Source organism: Motacilla alba, chromosome 2 (assembly GCF_015832195.1).
Source record: "Motacilla alba alba isolate MOTALB_02 chromosome 2, Motacilla_alba_V1.0_pri, whole genome shotgun sequence".
NCBI classification, from domain to species: domain Eukaryota; kingdom Metazoa; phylum Chordata; class Aves; order Passeriformes; family Motacillidae; genus Motacilla; species Motacilla alba.
This window is the reverse complement of record NC_052017.1, coordinates 54,539,480-54,557,054: the sequence shown is the minus strand read 5'-3', so window position 1 is coordinate 54,557,054 and position 17,575 is coordinate 54,539,480. Positions and strand designations below refer to the sequence as shown.

Genomic DNA, 17,575 nt, shown 5'->3' with positions numbered 1-17,575 from the left:
CAAATAAAAAGAGAAATAGCTTGAAACATGGATTGTAGAAGAATGGTTATGTTTTGCATTTTTAAAAGATTTTTCCCATTAATATAAGAAGTTAGGAAACATGAAGAAAATTATAACAGTCACATACTGCTGTAAAAAAAAATATGTCTTAATCACAGAAGTGCTTCAAGACTATAACTGACTTAGGAATAGAGGTTTGTGAACAACGATATTCAAACAGAATTCAAAACTGTATCAGAAGGTTTTGCCACTTCTTAGTTTTTAATTAAGTTTCTCTAGTGCATACTCTGTTTTAAACTGCACACAAGAAGTACTGATTTTCAACAATATTACTCTATTGACAAGGTTACTGACCACAACATGCCAACATGTAAAAAGAAAAGAGAGCAAAGTAAGTACTAACAAAGGCATAAGAAATAAAACATAAGAACAAGAAGAACCACTGAAGAAATCTCCCAGGGAACAAGGCTTTGACAACATACTTTGGGTTCAGTGCCTTAGTCACAAGCTGTCTTTCCTCTTGTAGACAATTTCTTTATCTAATATAAGCAGTGTCCAGTCATACCTGATGAATAGTCTGTATTTACATAATTAATCTCTTATTGCCACATTGCTAATCTAGGTGGATGTCCCAAACCATTCACAAACAAATTGCACATCTCATCTTTTTTTGGTGTGTGCTACTTGGGTACTTCTTCCTTCATATAAACAGTACCACAGCTAGAAAAATACGCAGCTAATCATGGGTCAAAGCAGGGCCAGGAACCACACTTCATTATGATGCCACCAGTCGGCAGAGTAACAACACTCCTAACATCTGCAAAGCAGTGTTGCTGAGATTAGAAGCATGGAGTATTTCGCCATGTAGAGATTGATCACTGGTTATTATGCATCTCATAATGCATCTCTAAGTGCACCTCATTTTACTACCACCAAGAAGGCAGGTAAAAACACTTTGCACTTGGGTTTGCATAGCCCTGGATGATTCTGGCAAGCCATCAGTTTCAAGAGGATGCAGTGTGGTCTTTCTCCCAATTAAAGAATGCTTGCCACAGTACAGAGAGGTCACGAACAGATATTTGTATCAGCTTTTCCACCAAGAATTGTCAAACTGTCAATCCTGTGCCACCATGTGAGGAAGAGGCATGTTTGGAGAGGAGTGATGTGTCTTGTCTATAGTTAAAGGAGAAAATGTGCATTTCAGAGGAAGGATGATAGTGTAACTATAGTAAGCTCATGAGCATGCAGGAGGTCTGGCTTTGATTATTTGGTCTTTCACTGATTTTTTGAGAGGCAAATCCCTCAACTTTCTTATAATGTAGGTTCTCATTTGCTCAATGAGACAAGTACAAGAAAATAATGTGATTCAAACATCGCCATTCCAGAAGTGGCTGCACACACATATAATACACACTTTGTACATGTACACAATGACATATATACTTACACAGCAGGAAACTAAGGCAAAGGTAAGTTCAGCAGCTTGCTTAAAGATAAGTTCTCCTCTGCAAACACCTTGTTTAACTACTGTGAAAGAATTTGATACCTACCATCTGTATCTGATCCCAGTGTATTGCACCTGATAGACATTGCTATGGCACAAAAGTATTAGCAATGTACACAAAATAGCCCTTAACTTTTAACTTACTTTCAACTAATCTGGCTAAGATTTCTTGAGATGTTACTGCTGGTATGTTGGGAGAAGATCTGTAGTTCTTCATAGATATTAAAATTAAATTTATTTCACATAGTGTAGTACTAAAACAAGCATAGTTTGTAAACACACATTTTATTAGGCAGTTACTTTGTAATGTTGAAATAATAAGATAAAACTCTTTTTTTGATAAGAGCATTCACAAGTAATAAACTTATCTAAAGGGATATAGTAATATCAGGCAACCTCAATGTCTGGGAATGATTGGCATCTGACTCCAAGGCTTCAGAATGCTGAACATTCACTTTATTAAAACTATATTATATTACATTACTTTATACTATACTATATCTATACTACAAAGAATATTAAAGAATACTTACTGCCAACTAAAAGCTCGTGACTGTCCGCCAACCAACAGTCCCCACAGCTTGGACCTGATAGGCTAATTAACATAAGCAATTCCACCAGAATCCAATCAAGCAATCATCTTGGGTAAACAACCTCCAGAACACATTGTACATGAGCACAAACACAGGAGAAGCAAATGAGATAAATTGTTTTGATCATTCTCTTCTCTGCTTCTCTCACAGCTTCTCTCTGTTCAGAGGACATGTGAATACCACAAAGGGATCATTAAATAAACTATTATTTTAACCAAATGCCCTATACCTATCTGAAAGGCCAAATATCAAAAAACAGTCACTAAGGCTAGGTACCTCAAAGTAGATGTTTAATTCAGACTAGCAGCATGCATGGAAAAGATGTGTTTAGGTATGCAAAACAGTTAAATACACACAGAGAGGGACACCAGTACAGCCAATCTAGTTTAATACATTGGGTTCTTTTAATACAACATGCCTTGCCATTGCCACTGACACCAGAGTGTCACCCCCACTCATCAATAATTTGTTCCTCTAACCAATTCTTGTGCAACTTTTCTCCCAGGAGCTGTTCAGTTGGCTTTAAGCTGTTCAGTTGGAGCTACTCAGTAATGTGGCGAATAGAGCTGTTAGGTCTGTTATTTACCCTTGGAATACCTTTACCATGTAGGTACCATCCAGGTAGCATCAGACAAGACTTATTCATCTAGGCTTTCATTTGCGCATACATAGTATCTTTTGTTAAATACTTAGTATTTACCGTAATTCAAAAATTAAGAGAATTACAGTGACTGGAATTATAAAGATCTTTCAGTGCTGAGTTAGGGTAGCCTGAGTTTAATGAAAATAGAAACGTCTTGCATCTTGCAGCATAGTAACTATGTACACTATCTTCCAAGACAGATGCTACCAGTATACTTATAAGTATAATTAAAAAGATTGGCCAACATTTAAACTTACAAACATTTCCATATAGTTTAAAAATTTTTACCTATTGTAAAATTTTACTGTATTGTGTATTTTTAAAAAGCTGTAGAATGAACACAGCCATGAACAAAAGTTCATCTCTGATTATTGCACTCAAAACTGATAAAGAACACAATGTCTACTGCAGATACATCCAGATAAAATTGTCTTCTAAAATCTCAATAGGGAATAGGACAATAAATAAAGATATCATTGCTGTAAATACAATTAATTTAAGACATATCTCAATCCATATTTTCCATTTCCTCTCCAAAGAAAGAAACATTATTGAAATATTTTTTGCTTTGTTTGAAAACTAGAGACTAAACATTAAAGACCATTTCTGTAATCAAGAAAAAGTAGCTTTACAATCATACTTCAATGTATTTGATTGGTGAAAAATATTTGAATTAAAGTTGTACCATGTTCACAATTATCAGAATAAGTCACCTTCATGGGTTAGCCAAACCAGAAGGAAATGGCTATGTCTGGTGTAAGTTATAATACAGCATCGCCCATTGTAACACCAAGCCTAAAGACAGAATTCAGACTAGGCAAATCACATTTGCTCTGTTATTGGCATTTGGATCTGAGAGATGCTAATGACTTCCAATAAATATACATTTTGTGTTCTGGTAGTGGGAAATCTTGGAACCTTAGGTACTTATTTGCAATTTTTCAGTGTACACGTCCATTCTTTTCCTGGTTTAGACTCCTGAAAATGATGGCTATCTTCTGTCTTTTCTGAAACACATTCTGAGCTACAACTCTACCTCTCTGTTGCCACTGGATTACATTTGTCTACATGGTTTCAGGATAAAAGCAACACAGCTGCAATGGCTGTGATGTTCTCAAAGAACTCTGGCATGCACAGCTCTTATTTGGAGGACACTGAGACCACAGAGAACACTCACTCAGTCACAACATTATTGTTGCACATTTGCATAGCTCATTTTATCAAGAAAGATAACAAGGGCATTTTACAAGTACTGGACACATGCCACCACTGAAATGTTGCCAATCTTTCTTTTGAGGGTAGGGAACAAGTATTAAATGGCAGCCAGCAAACTCAGTGGTGAAGGCAGTGTTTTGGCTACAACAGAAGCATTAACCACTTACTTGTGCAAGAACAAAAAAAAGATGACCAAACTCAATCTTTCTGCAACATCCAGTCAGAATTTGAAAAGCACAGCTTTTAGTGGAGTAATCGGCTGTAGAAAACCTGAAGTTTGAGGCTCTGTTGCAAGAACATGAGCCTTTTTGGTCTCTGCAAGCCAAGGGTCTACAAAAATTTTGTGGTGCTTGCTTTGGTTCAGGAAAAGGAAAAGAATAAAACAAGTTTTGATTGTTCATTAAGAAAATAAGGAGACTTCAAATGATCCACTCAACTTCTGCCTGGTGAAAACTTCATTATTTGTACAGAGAGCCAACCACTTCCATTGTCCCATTTCCTCCTCAAGGCTTCCTAGACACTATAAAAAATTAAGATCTATCCATGTTTGAGAGGTAATACAGGTTTGGTGTTGAATCACAGAAGTGAATTATCACCTGACTGCATTTTTAATATCTGTAACAGGATAATATTGAAAAAACTTATTCTAGGTGTACTGAACCTGGAGTCTGTATCAAAAATTTAGTATCCTGAGAAGCCTACATGTGAGATAGCAAGTAACAACTTACTTAAAGCAACTAGATAAACGTGTAACAAAAGCAATAAAATTGAAAAGTTTATCACAAAAAACCTAAAAAAACATAGAGAATGCAATGCTTTGAGGACTACAGAAAGAGGAATTTCAGAGAACCCAAACAAAGTCACTTTTTGCAGTTTTTATGGACAGACATGACAGGTATGGGCTATTAGGTTACTACAAACAGGGATCATATTTTTCTGAATGAGACGACCTCAAAAATTAGAGAAAAAAGGTGAGCAGGAATTTAGAAGTAAGTTTGAAAATATAGTGTTGACATGTATTTAAATAAAGGAAAGATTATGAAGACAAAAAACAGGAAAGAAATTAGAAGAAATATAGACTTCTTAAGTTCCAAGGCAACTGGTGCATCCATCTACGTCTCTGCAGGGAAGATCTTTGTGATCTGTTCTCTGGGTTACAATGTAGGATGTGTACCAAATATACCAAAAGTATTCTACTCCCATTTATATGAGCTGTTAAAATGGGTGGAGCAATGTTCTTTATCTTCTCCATGACTTAACCCTGATAACTCCCTCTGGGAGTTATCCAGCCCTGATAACTTCCCTCTGGAGAAGCAGGAGCCACCCTGGGAGGACCATCTCTGCTAATGGGCCATCAAGGTCTCTCAGCATGACTCACTGAATAATATCATTCCATTGTGAGATACCCTGGCCTGGGGGAGGAACTAAGCATTTCTGGATATAATCTAAGGCTTGGAATACCACAAAAGGACCACCACTGGATTCCCAAAGGACAGGACCTCTCGATAACCACCACTGGACCTCCAGAGAAGGACCAGACCTTTTCTACAGGATCACTGTTTCAACAAGACAACAGCCATCACTCCAGTGGTACTGCAGACACCATTTAATTGGACTGCTACAACCACCCTGACCAACAGGGTATCAGGTTGTATTCTGACTGTGTCAGTTCAAGACAGTGTTTCTGTACTACTGTGTTTATTGTAATTATCCTATTCAATTGTAGTTTTGATTTGGAATCTCTCACAGAATATTTGTGTGGAGTTAATTCCTCTGCTGATTTGCTTTCAAACAAGCACAGCTGTGAAATACATCATTCCCACCAGTAGTGCCTAGTAAGTGCTTTCACAGCAAGTTGATCTGACTGCCTTGTTTATCTGAACAACAATTATGATTCTTAATTTTTGGCTTTACCATAGTACATAACAGTTTATTCTTGGAATTATATGTACAGAAAGGAAGAAGCATGTGAATTTGGAATAAACACAACAACTTTCACCACAGATATGAAATGCCACTCAGTTTCAATAGGTTTCTCTGTCCCCACCTCTTAAAACAACAGTCAAAGTCATATAGCTATTACATCCAGCTGGGGGAGTTTTTTTCAATTGAAATGTACTCTTACTGGAAAGATTATATATAAATAGAGTGGGGGGAGAGAGAGACAAATAAAGATAGGAATATATCTATACGCATATATAAGTGTATGCATATATATATGTATGTACACATATATTAATGTATACTTTGGTCACAACAATCCCCTGTATCACTTAAGGATGGAGACAGAGTGACTAGAAAGCTGCCTGGCAGAAAAGGACCTGGGAGTTCTGGTCAACAGCCGTCTGAACATCAGCCAGCAGTGTGCCTAGGTGGCCAAGAAGGCAAATGACATCCTGGCCTATATCAGCAATAGTGTGGTCAGCAGGACCAGGGCAGAGATTGTTCCCCTGTACTCAGCATTGGTGAGGCTGAGCCTCGAGTACTGTGTTCAGTTTTGAGCCATTCGCTTCAAGAAAGACATTGAAATGCTAGCAAAAGTCATGAGAAAGGACAATGAAACTGATGATGGGGCAATGGAATAAATCATACAACGAGAAGCTGATGAAGGTAGGTTTTTTCAGCCTGGAAAAAAGAAGGGTCAGGGGAGACCTTACTGATCTCTACTACTACCTGAAAGTAGGCTGTAGCAAGGGGGAAGTCAGCTACTGCTCTCAGGCAACTAGTGACAGGACAAGAAGAAATGGCCTCAAGCTGTGCCACGGGAGATTCCAGTTGGACATAAGAAAGAATTTCTTCACTGAAATGGTGCTTAAGCATTGGGATAGGCTGCCCAGGGAAGCAGCAGGGTTACTATCTCTGGTAGTGTTCAAGGAATGACTGGATGTGGCACTTACTGCCATTGGTCTAATTGACAAGGTGGTGACTGGTCAAAGGTTGGACTCAGTTATCCTGGAGGTCTTTTTCTACTTTGATTTTATGATTATGTATATATTTCTGTCTGTGTGAGTGTGTGTGCGTGTATGTATGTGTATATGTATGTATGTATAACAGTCACACTACTCCCCTACACTGAAATCCAAAGAGGTCTTGTGCCGTAACTGTATTTCCCTATGCACCTCGGGGTGGAAACTGTAGTGTTGGGGTTTTTTTGTGCTTTATTTTTAAAAAAAAATCACTTTTATTTAATTGCAGAGCTACTACTCCAAAACCTGGCTACCAAGAAAGGGGGTTGGTGTGATGACTGCTCAGGAAACAGTAGTTAGATACTGCCACCTGAGCTGCAAAAGAAAGAGAGAGAAAATGGTTTGGGGCTTGTAACATAACACAGAGCAACCACTGGGAAAGATTAGGTGCAGAGTTTAGAAGTATTTCTTTTTTTCTTTCACTGGAACATGATGGGATTTATGTTTTGGCCCATTTAAAAAGACTTTATGTTTAGAGCCCTAAGTAAGAGAAAGCCTCTCCTTCCAAAAAGGGGAAAACTTTTTTGATTTTACTATATAGAGATGAATTTAAGGTAGCTTTAGCCTTGGGTAGCTTCAAATATCTTCTGAATGCTGAAACAATATATGAGGCAACAGCAACTACTCTGTGTAGGGGAATACAAGTGTTCTTTCAAAGACACACAGTCACAAGTTATTTCTCCTAAAATCTAAAAAAAAAAACTCTTCAAATTCTCATTTTAAGACAAAAGGCAAAAATGTACTGTGTAGCACACACTGAAGAGCAGGAACCCTCTGGTGAGGCAAAAAAAAACCCCATAAGTGGGTGTTACTCTCCTTGTCCTCCTCTCCACAATCCTCTCAAAAATCCGCAAAGTAGAGGTTCTTATTACATAAGGGACACCCAGAGATCAATTCTTTGACCCAGGAATCCAGAAAGCAATGCTAGAAACCTCATTTTAGACAAGTCAGAGCTTCAATACCACAGGGACAGGCTCAGCTCAGAGACATGCTTAATATCAAATAAATAAGTTTTGATAAATGTCCATTTCCTGTGTAAAACATACCACAGCGAAACAAAATAATGTCGCTGCAGTGAATATAAATTAATATAAAATCTTTGTTTTGAAGATCACTTCCACAGCTGGCTCCATGGATCACTCAGCTGCCCAAACATCCAGCCTAGTGGTCACTTACACATTCCCTCTGATAACATTTTGGTTTTTCAGTGCACTTAATCTAAAATGATAGGGCTTAAATAATTCACTTCAACAACTCAAGCCAGTTCAAATGTAGGAATTTCAATCCAAAACACTGTAAAGCACTACTATCATTAATAGAATATTTATTGTGTTATAATATATCACACTTCAGTTTTGCCTTTGCATGGTGTATACCTTGTCTAGATGCACATAAATACACTATACCTAATGGAGATTTTGTCCTGACACATTGCTGCAGTCCTGACACCTGAGGGAAGCGTGCCTGGGACAGCACTCACCAAAATAAACTAGCCATCACTGCCTTTCCCTACTGAATTGTTGCCAGTGCTTGTAAAACCACAGGCCTGTCTAGCATGTGTGTAGCTGGTCTGAAGAAAAGCAACCTCCTGCCCTGCTCCACTTTCCACAAGTATCAGGAGGCCACCAAAGGTGTATAGGCCAATCTCTGCATAAAAAGCAAAATGTATTGCTGTGGGCAACAGCATGAGAGCTCCTCCTGCAAAGAGATGACCACAGGTGAGGAACGAGTGTGGAGAGAGAGCTATGCTGCAGAGAATCTGGCAAGTATGAGAGCATGTCTTCACAGATGCCTGCACAAAGTTATCCAGTAGATAAACAAGAAAGAAAAAGCCACAAGTTGGGCTGTCCAACAAAACAGGCAAAAATGGGGCAGTCCTTGCCAGTGTGCCTTATGCATGGCATCTTGTGGAAGTCAGGGAAAAGCTGCTCACCCTCTCTGAATCTGTATGCACTTAAACCAGAGAAACCCCAACATCTACATGAAATATGAAAATAAATAGAGAAGCAAAGCCACTCAAAACCTGATCAAGCTCATGCTAAAAAGCTTTTTATGTGTGTATAAATATGGCTGTGATCTTGCTCATAAATAAGTAAGCTTTTATTTGAAGTGAAATCACCAAACATTTAACATCCCTTCCATTGACAAGAACCCCCTAAACTGTGCAATTTTAGATCTACAAATAATGAAATAATTATCATCCTCATCTCAGTATGATGCACAGTAAACTTATTCTGTTTAAAAACAGAATTTTGTCCTGGAACGTCCCTGAGATCTCATTCCTGCTAATGCTATTAATTCTAGCAGTCTGTAATGTGAAATATTTACATGTATTCTAGTATTCTTCTGCAGCTTTAAGGAACTGTCAATGCCATTTACAAAACACCAGCATGTTTGAGCGTTTGTCCATCGTGTAGTGCCACTTGAGGTATAGTTGTGCACACAGCAAGAGTGTACTTTCCACTCAGGACTGAGACATGGGCACTACCAGCACACTCAGCACTGCTGCCAGCGTTCACTTCAGTTACAATGAGTTTGCTCCAGCTCCTGCTCTTTTTGGTGTAAACAGCTGCCTTCCAGCACCACAGTTTAGCTCTAATTATTTTCTTAATGAAAGTATAATTTATTTTATAATCTAGTCCTGAAACGTGGCTAAAGTCTCATTCTTACTGGCAGTTCTAAGATATCCAAATTGCTATCTAATTAAAATCTGTTCTTTCATTCCACATTTAAAAACTAAGTTCTAGTATAAAGTTGGGATTATTTTTTTTTTTTTACTTCTTTGCACACAAAATTTAGGAATGACTGTAGGACCTACTTGGTCAATTTTGTCAAAAAAATATTTACAATTACACAATTAAGATTCCTCTGTAGGACTGCAACTTTCTTGTGGGAAATAGTAAACGTAAGAAGATTTCCAGAAAGCTGGAAATGTAGGGCTTAGAAACAGAAAGAGCAGAGAAAATTAGAACCAGCTGCAGCTGCAAAGTCTGAAAGTAGAAAAAGTTACAATGGTATAGTACAATTGGTATTACATTGCAAAATTCAGATGATTTGCAAAATGCATTGTTAAATTTTTCAGGTATTTTTTCTATTCATTATCCAGCCCACTAATTGTTGCAAACAAAATTGAGTTTTAGAGAAAAACTCATGCTAAGTGAAGAGCCTTTAAGTACTATAACTCTCTTCACTGATGAGTCAAAGAAGATACATAAATCAGTGATAGTATAGTTAAATCAAACAACTAAAACATGAGAATCAGACATTCAAACAGTAGAAGGGTCTCCTCAGATTGTTGAACTAGCTGCAGAAGTTAAGGCTTTTCAGCTCTTTCTACAACCTTTTAATTTGTTAACAAATTCTGCTTATATTACAAATGTAGTTAAAAGAATAGAAGGATCCATTTTAAAGGATGTTAGTAATGATAACCTATATCACTGTCTTTCATGTTTTTATACAATTTTACAACACAGAACCCACCAATATTATGTTTCTCACATTAGAGCTCATTCTTCGCTTCCAAGATTTATAGCAGGAAGAAATGCAAGAGCAAGATAAACCAACAATGGTTGTTTCAACACTTTACCAAATATTTTTAAACAAACAAAACTAAGTTATGCCTTTTTTCACCAAAATGCACAAGAACTTGTACAGTCGTTTCACATTTCCAAAAGTCAAGCTCAATCTATCATTAGTACTTACCCTGATTGTCAGCTTGTGCAACCCCCTGTTTCTACAGGAGCTGTCAACCCACTAGGTTTACAAAGCCTACAGTTATTGCAAACAGGCATCACTAAGTACCCTTCCTTTAAGAAATTTAAAAACATCCATGTGTCAGGATGGATGACACATGGTGCAAAACATCAGGCGGTCTTTGCTTCTGTCCACACAAGAGAAACAAGTAATCATGCCTGTCAACATTTTTTACTTCACTAAGAGAGCCCCAAGAAGTAAAAAACAGACAATTGCCCTGCATATATATCCCAAAAAGGGTCACATTTTTAATAGATTAAGGTGTTCATCACACCTTTAGTATTCCACACACCCCCACAGGTCAAACAATTATCGAAAAGAAGCATCACACAATAAAACCCATTCTAGATCAACAGAAGGAGGCAGTAGATGCGATGCCACAGATGAGACTCAGCAAAGTTTTATGTTTTTAACTTTTTGAACAGCTCTTTTGCAGAACCTGATCCACAAATTTTTAGGCATTTTTCAAATCACACAGGTGAAACTGAAAGAAAATCCCCTTGTTTTAATTAGAAGCCCTGAGACAGGAAAAATTGAAGGTCCTTTCCGACTAATAGCTTGGGGTAATAGGTATGCTTGTGTCTCTACAGGTGCAGAACCTAAGTGGTTTCCATCAAAGAATGTCAAATCGTATCGCACATAAGAAAATGCTGACAAGTCCAAGAGCGGAGAAACAAGTATGCAGATGTGAGCCAAAAAGAGAGACTAAAGGTCGCGCCTGACATACCTGTGGAACCTGCAAACCTTGATTTTATGTCAATGATGAGTGTGTGAATTGTTGGTTTCTTAGAGCTCTTTTGGCAAAAGGATGGTTTCCATCGTGTTATGACATAGAATAAGAGAAAGTGAATCCCCTCATTGGATTTTTAAAGGTGAAATTACCCCATTTTTAGCACAGTTGATTAGTCCTCAGGCAACTTTGCGAAGGAAGGAAAGCAGAATTTGTGAGCTGAAATATATGGAGAAATCTTTTGCCAAAAAATAGCTCACAAAAGATATGGAGCGAAATTGAGAGTTACCTGGGTGCTGGCTAACTTTGCTTGCTTCTTGCAGTGCAGATTTTCCTGTGGAACAGCTAGAAACAAATGTTTGGGTGACCTTAGCCAAGGCAGGCTCGGACACCATGTCTGTCCAATTTAAACCCAGAAAAGCCTTTTTCAACCTGTCTAATCAGTGTGCCGGTAAAAGATTGGCTAATACCCATATATTATGATCCCTTGACCAAAAAGCAACTTAATAATAAATCAGATGAGGTTGCCAACAGGAGCAACCCTGTGGCCAATTGGGACATTTGGACCAAAGAACTTCCTAAAGCACTTTCTGAACCCCAACAATTGGAGATTCTTAGTTCCTTAACAATAGATTTCTGTTTTAAGTTTTCAGATAGCAATTAGTGAGAGAATGATCCTCCAAAATACAATGTCACTCCCAATTACCCTGCTTACAGAAACTTGAGTTTTTAGTGCAATTACTCAGATAGCTCAGGTGTACTTTCTGGGGTTGATCAATATCCACAACAATTACAAAAGGATATTGGTTCATTTGTGGAGATAGAGCTTGGCAAGGCATTCCATCATGCCTTGAAGGTGTTCCATGCAGTATTGGACAACTTACTGTGCTAGCACCTAGTGCTAATAGAGTCATTAAGAAAAAACATGGAGGAAAAAAATTTGCCCATCAATATGAAGAAAATTGTAACAGTGATTTCAGGCCCTGGAAAGCTGCGAAAAGAGTTTTAGTGGGTTTTCTTCTACCTCAACTTGCTTCTGCCATGACACTGAAACAGATCGAGTAGGATGTTGGCTGAGTAAACAAACCAATGCCACATCCATTGCAATCAGGGATATGCTGACAGATGTCGGCAGTGTTAGACATGCTACCCTTCCAAATAGAGCAAAAATTGATTTTCTTCTACTGGCACAAAGACATGATTGTGAAGATTTTGAAGGATTGTGTTGTATGAATTTGTCTGACCATTCTAAATCCATCCACAAAAGCATACAAAACCTGAAAGTTTTAATAGCTTAAATCAAAGGCGGTAGATCATGGTTAGACAATTTGTTCAAAGGATGGAGCTTTGCACCTTGGTTAAGGGAACTTCATAAAATAGGTTTGTATGTATTGGTTGTTTAAGTGATGAAACTAGTAGTAGTACCTTGTATACTTCAGTGCGTACGACAAATGATAGACAAAACTATCAAAGAAGTTTTTATCATACAAGAGAGAGATGTAAGAAATAGAGTCACAGAAAGTTCTCAAGATCTTACAGAGATAGAGGATGCAAGTATAGACATAGATGAAATGCTTTGAATTAATTTGAATGGATGAGACTTAATAGAACAGTGAATAGTAACCACTACCAGATTTGACTTATATCCTTTGGACAGACCAAATATTTTACAACATTAAAATTATTGTAGTATAAAATAGCAACATTTAAAGCAAGCAAGAGAGGTGACTCAAACAAGCAAAAAGACATATATATTGTAGTAGTGCTATGTAGTGCAAGGTAGTCAATAAGCGACAAAGTTAAGAAGGTTTCTTTTTGGTTGTACTGAAGGGGGGGAAAATGTGGGAAATAGTAAAGGTAGGAAGATTTTCAGAAAGCTGGAAATGTAGGCCTTAGAAACAGAAAGAGCAGAGAAAATTAGAACTAGGTTCAGCTGCAAAGCCTGAAAGGAGAAAAAGTTACAATAGTATAGCAAGCAAGGACATTAAACAATAGCTTGAGTTTTAGGCTTGGCTAAGATGGACCTTAAGACTGAAGGAAAATAGGCTAGCAAGATAGTAGAAGGTTTTAAACTTAATAATGGTGTATTGTGTATTTTTAATAGAAAGGAGACAAGCAAGCATTGTATGAAGGAGGCATACGTGTACTTTTAGTAACTGGCTAGAACAATTGTCTGTAAGCTTTAGCAATATGCTATTGGCTAGAAAGTTTTTCAAATGCCCTGTAACAAAGAAATCTTTGGCTGTACGCAGGCTGTATGCAAGCTTTTGCCATCTTCCTACTGTCTCAACCATGTAATGAGGCTGATGCTGCAATAAAAGTTCAAGGAACGTACCCCAGCAGTCCTGTCCTGTTCGTGTCCCCAACACACTTTCCCATGTCATTTTTATCTCAACTTAATTATTACCAAAATTTTAATAAACACAGTAACTACTGAGTGTGAAATATTACTTATATATATTTAGGTATCAAACTAAGATAAATTAAAATACTGGCTAATAATAGCAGTTCAGAGTTTTAATCACTTTTCTCTAAAATAAAACCTTAAATTAATGGATCCTTTAGTAATCATGCAATCTGTGGATGAAGTACTGGAGCTCATCTGGCAAAGCCCAACTGTTGTCTCTGACTCTGGGCAAGGGACCTCAAATTCCTTTACCTCAGTACATATGCATGCAAAACCAGCTGTGTAACCCTAGTTATAGCTATTTGCTGCTGTTACTTGGCATTTCTCTCAAAGCTTTCATGCAACAAAATGGCAGTTTCTTCACATGTACTGAATGATCCCTATAAAATTTAAAAGAGCTTGAAGTATCAAGATTAACCCAGGAAGCAAAGAACTGTATTAACTGTAGTGGAGACCAAGAGTTGAACTTGTACAAATTTTGCCTGAAGATTTACAGGGTGATATTTCTCTTATCTAGCACATTTTCAAACAGTTTATTTCATGTCTTTTTATAACAGGAAATGAAGAATATTAAATCAGTCATATAGGTATCAGCAGCAATATATCCTTTATCAAAACTGTGTGTCATTGAGACATAATCCCTGGGCCTCTTGTAATCTTATATTTTTCCATTCTCATGTTATTCTTCTATCTTAATTGCATGGACTTTTTTTTCCTTTTACTATTTCTCTATTACACAGAAAGCAGAAGTATTTTCCAAATGCCAGAGAAACAGAAGTTATGAGATATTCTATACTGTGGTCAGACATTGTTTTCCAACTGAACATGGCTAATAAGTACTTAGAAATCTTCAAAACTGATTATAAAAGTACTTTAAATCTATAACCCATATAAAACTATTATATTATATTATATTATATTATATTATATTATATTATATTATATTATATTATATCATATCATATCATATCATATCATATTATATGACATTACATTACATTGTATATTATATTATATTATCTATAACCCAACTATACACACATCTGTATAATTTAAAATAAGAATTGCATGGCCAGTTTAAGGTTTCTAAATCCATTTTATAGCTTCATGACCAGCAGCAATATGTCCAGCACATTAGGGCAGTGGCCTTCTGTCCCAGCACAGTCGGCTAGCAGAGCCTGCAGCACACATGCTACTAAACAGTGCAAGTCAGGGTCCTGGATTTCTGCCATGGGAATCAAAATAATGCTGGACTTGTTCCCATGTGTGCATTTGAGATCTACCTCTCTCTAAGACAGTCCCTGACCTTGACTGTGGTCTTTTAAATTTATGGATTGGTACAGGTTCTGAAAACACTTGAAGTTCCTAACCCTTCATATTTACCACACCAGAGGGCTGCTGGCAAGTGTTAGCCCAGTTTTATACTGTAGCAGTGCTTGGGTAAAAGAGTTGCACTTTATCAAAGACAGTGTGAAGGCTATCTTCTTACAGGTACAGATGCTTCTTGTTCTGGTAAAGCATTTTACTGATCTGGAACTCTTTGTCTGAGGGATCTGAAAAATGTATTGCTGTATACTCCTATCCCAAGGGCATCTATCTTTTGGAAAGTAGCTACCAGCTAGTTTTCGCAAGACATGCACCCAATCTCTTTGCAGTTGACCTGATTTTCAGGAACCTCTGTTCAAATCAGTGAACCTCAGTCATCATAAAAATTACATAGAAGTGCAAAGTGTCTAAGTGTAATATAACGGCAGATTTCTATGAGAGACCTTCCATTGTCCTGAAATGGTTATCAGAGGTTTCAATGTTTAATAACCAGGCTCTAAAAAAACCCACTTTTTCACTTCTTTATGTCATTAGTCCTTGCGTGTCCCTCATAAAAGCTTGTTTGTTAAATTGGTTTTGCTGACTAAGGACTTCTGTAATGGAGTAGACAGTTATTCAGCTCCTAAAGAAAATGGATGTTAAATACAAGGATAAATGTAAGCTTTTATTCACTGGGATTAGCTTTGGATTTTTGTTGCATCTGTTATCTTACCTTCCATAAGAGCACAGCTAGCAACAGGAAGATGAGAATTCCCACCAACAAACTGATGGCAATGATCCATCCGACAACATAGCCACGAGGCTCCAGATTGTGCAAGGCCTCAAAGACCACCTACACAGCAATTAGGAAAAAAACACCTTTTTAGAATTGGAAGTTGTATTGTTTTCCCTTGTACTTATCTTATTAAACACATTGTATGGTGGCCTCACTGATCGTATTTCATCTGTCAAACAAATAGGGAATGCAGCATTAATTTAGTGCTTTTCATCAATTTTCCCCAAAGGATTTAAACTTTCAAGTGGATTTAGAGTAGTCGTGTGTTGGATCCAAAGAATATCAGCCTCCTCTCCAACTTACTTACCCTGCCAAGCCCCAACACTGAGCTTGTTCAGGTGCTGGGCAATCAAATGTGCACAAAGTTTTGCATGAAAAAATCCATTGGCAGGGATTGGCATGAACATCTTGCATGGCTTGTCTTACTCATCATCAGGTTCTGGCCCTGCCAAACCCCCTGATGTTTCACATGAAATATTCATTATGAACTTCTGTGGGTTAAGTTTTCTCAAGTGAATTTCTTCCCATTTGTTATCAGGGAGATGCTGAGGGTGGCTTTCTAGGTGAATAGACAGTGATTAAGAAACAAAAGAAGTAGCCAAGCACCCTGATATACGTTGAAATGGTTTTGGAGAGGGGAGGGGAACAGAGGTTTGGAGTTTTTAGCTGGGTGGGAGTAGTCACTTCCTGGCTTGGAGCAGAGAAAGTCATGTGGGGTTTTTTTTCACCTAGGACCTCTCCTGCACAGTACTTTCAACATTGCCATGGAGCTCTGTCTGCCACCTGCTTGTAAGCCCATTGCTTGCAAGAGAAAGAGAGAGTTCTGGCTGCCCCATTGACTGAGACTTTGCCAGCTACCAGCACCAAGAGAGAGAAGCACAGTCCATGTGGGTGCCTGGGGGAGTCATTCCTTTCCACCCCCTCCCCAAAGCCACTGCGTAGTGAGATGCTTGAATCCGGAGCTGCCCTCGCCGGACCTCTTCTCTGTATTGTAGTGCAACATCATGATAAATCCCTGCCTTCCTTCCCAGCGTGTACCAACTCCAATTAGCGGCGCTAAAGACCGAGCACCACTCGCACGTGTGCTTGGCCGAGTAATTTTCCTTTTCCTTTCCCCCTGTCTCACCTGAGCTGCTAGTATCACCACCAGGGAGGTCCCGCTCTTGCATCAGAGTGTCCCCTGAAGCCGCGATGGAGGCACTACAACTTCTCTGCCTCATCTGAGTCACCATCACCCCCTGTTGTGGTTGCAACTACACCGAAGGGGAAATAGCTTAACCAGTGGGAAAAGTCTGTTATTGGGGTTTTTTAAAATCATCAATGTTGTTGTTTGTTCTGTCTTGTTACATACACATATTTGAGTAATGAACTGTTCTTCCTTTTCCCATATTCTTGCCTCGAAACCCCAAAATTTTTAAAGTCACAATAATTTGGAGGGAGGGGTCATTTTTGCATTCCAGGAAGGTTTCCACCTTCCTTTGGAGATATTTGTCTTTCAAACCAACACTGCTTGTTAACTACTTTTTCTCCCCCAAAAAACTGGACAATCATACATCACAACTAAATACAAATCATCCCTCCTGTGCTGTACAAGACACATTGTGTGAGAGGCAAGGACACATACAGTCATGGGTTTTTCTGGAAATGCTGGGAGCTGTTCTCT

General features: G+C 38.1%; 1 protein-coding gene across 3 annotated transcripts in view; it reads right to left on the bottom strand.

Moving 5' to 3' along the window:
- The window catches only part of ITGA9 (integrin subunit alpha 9), a 237,722-nt gene that overhangs the window by 13,507 nt on the left and 206,640 nt on the right, over window positions 1-17,575 (bottom strand). For all 3 annotated transcript variants that reach the window (XM_038123406.1, XM_038123404.1, XM_038123395.1), the window contains one exon: window positions 15,850-15,969. In XM_038123406.1, the coding sequence (XP_037979334.1) occupies window positions 15,850-15,969 (120 nt within the window). The remainder of the gene's footprint in view (window positions 1-15,849; window positions 15,970-17,575) is intronic.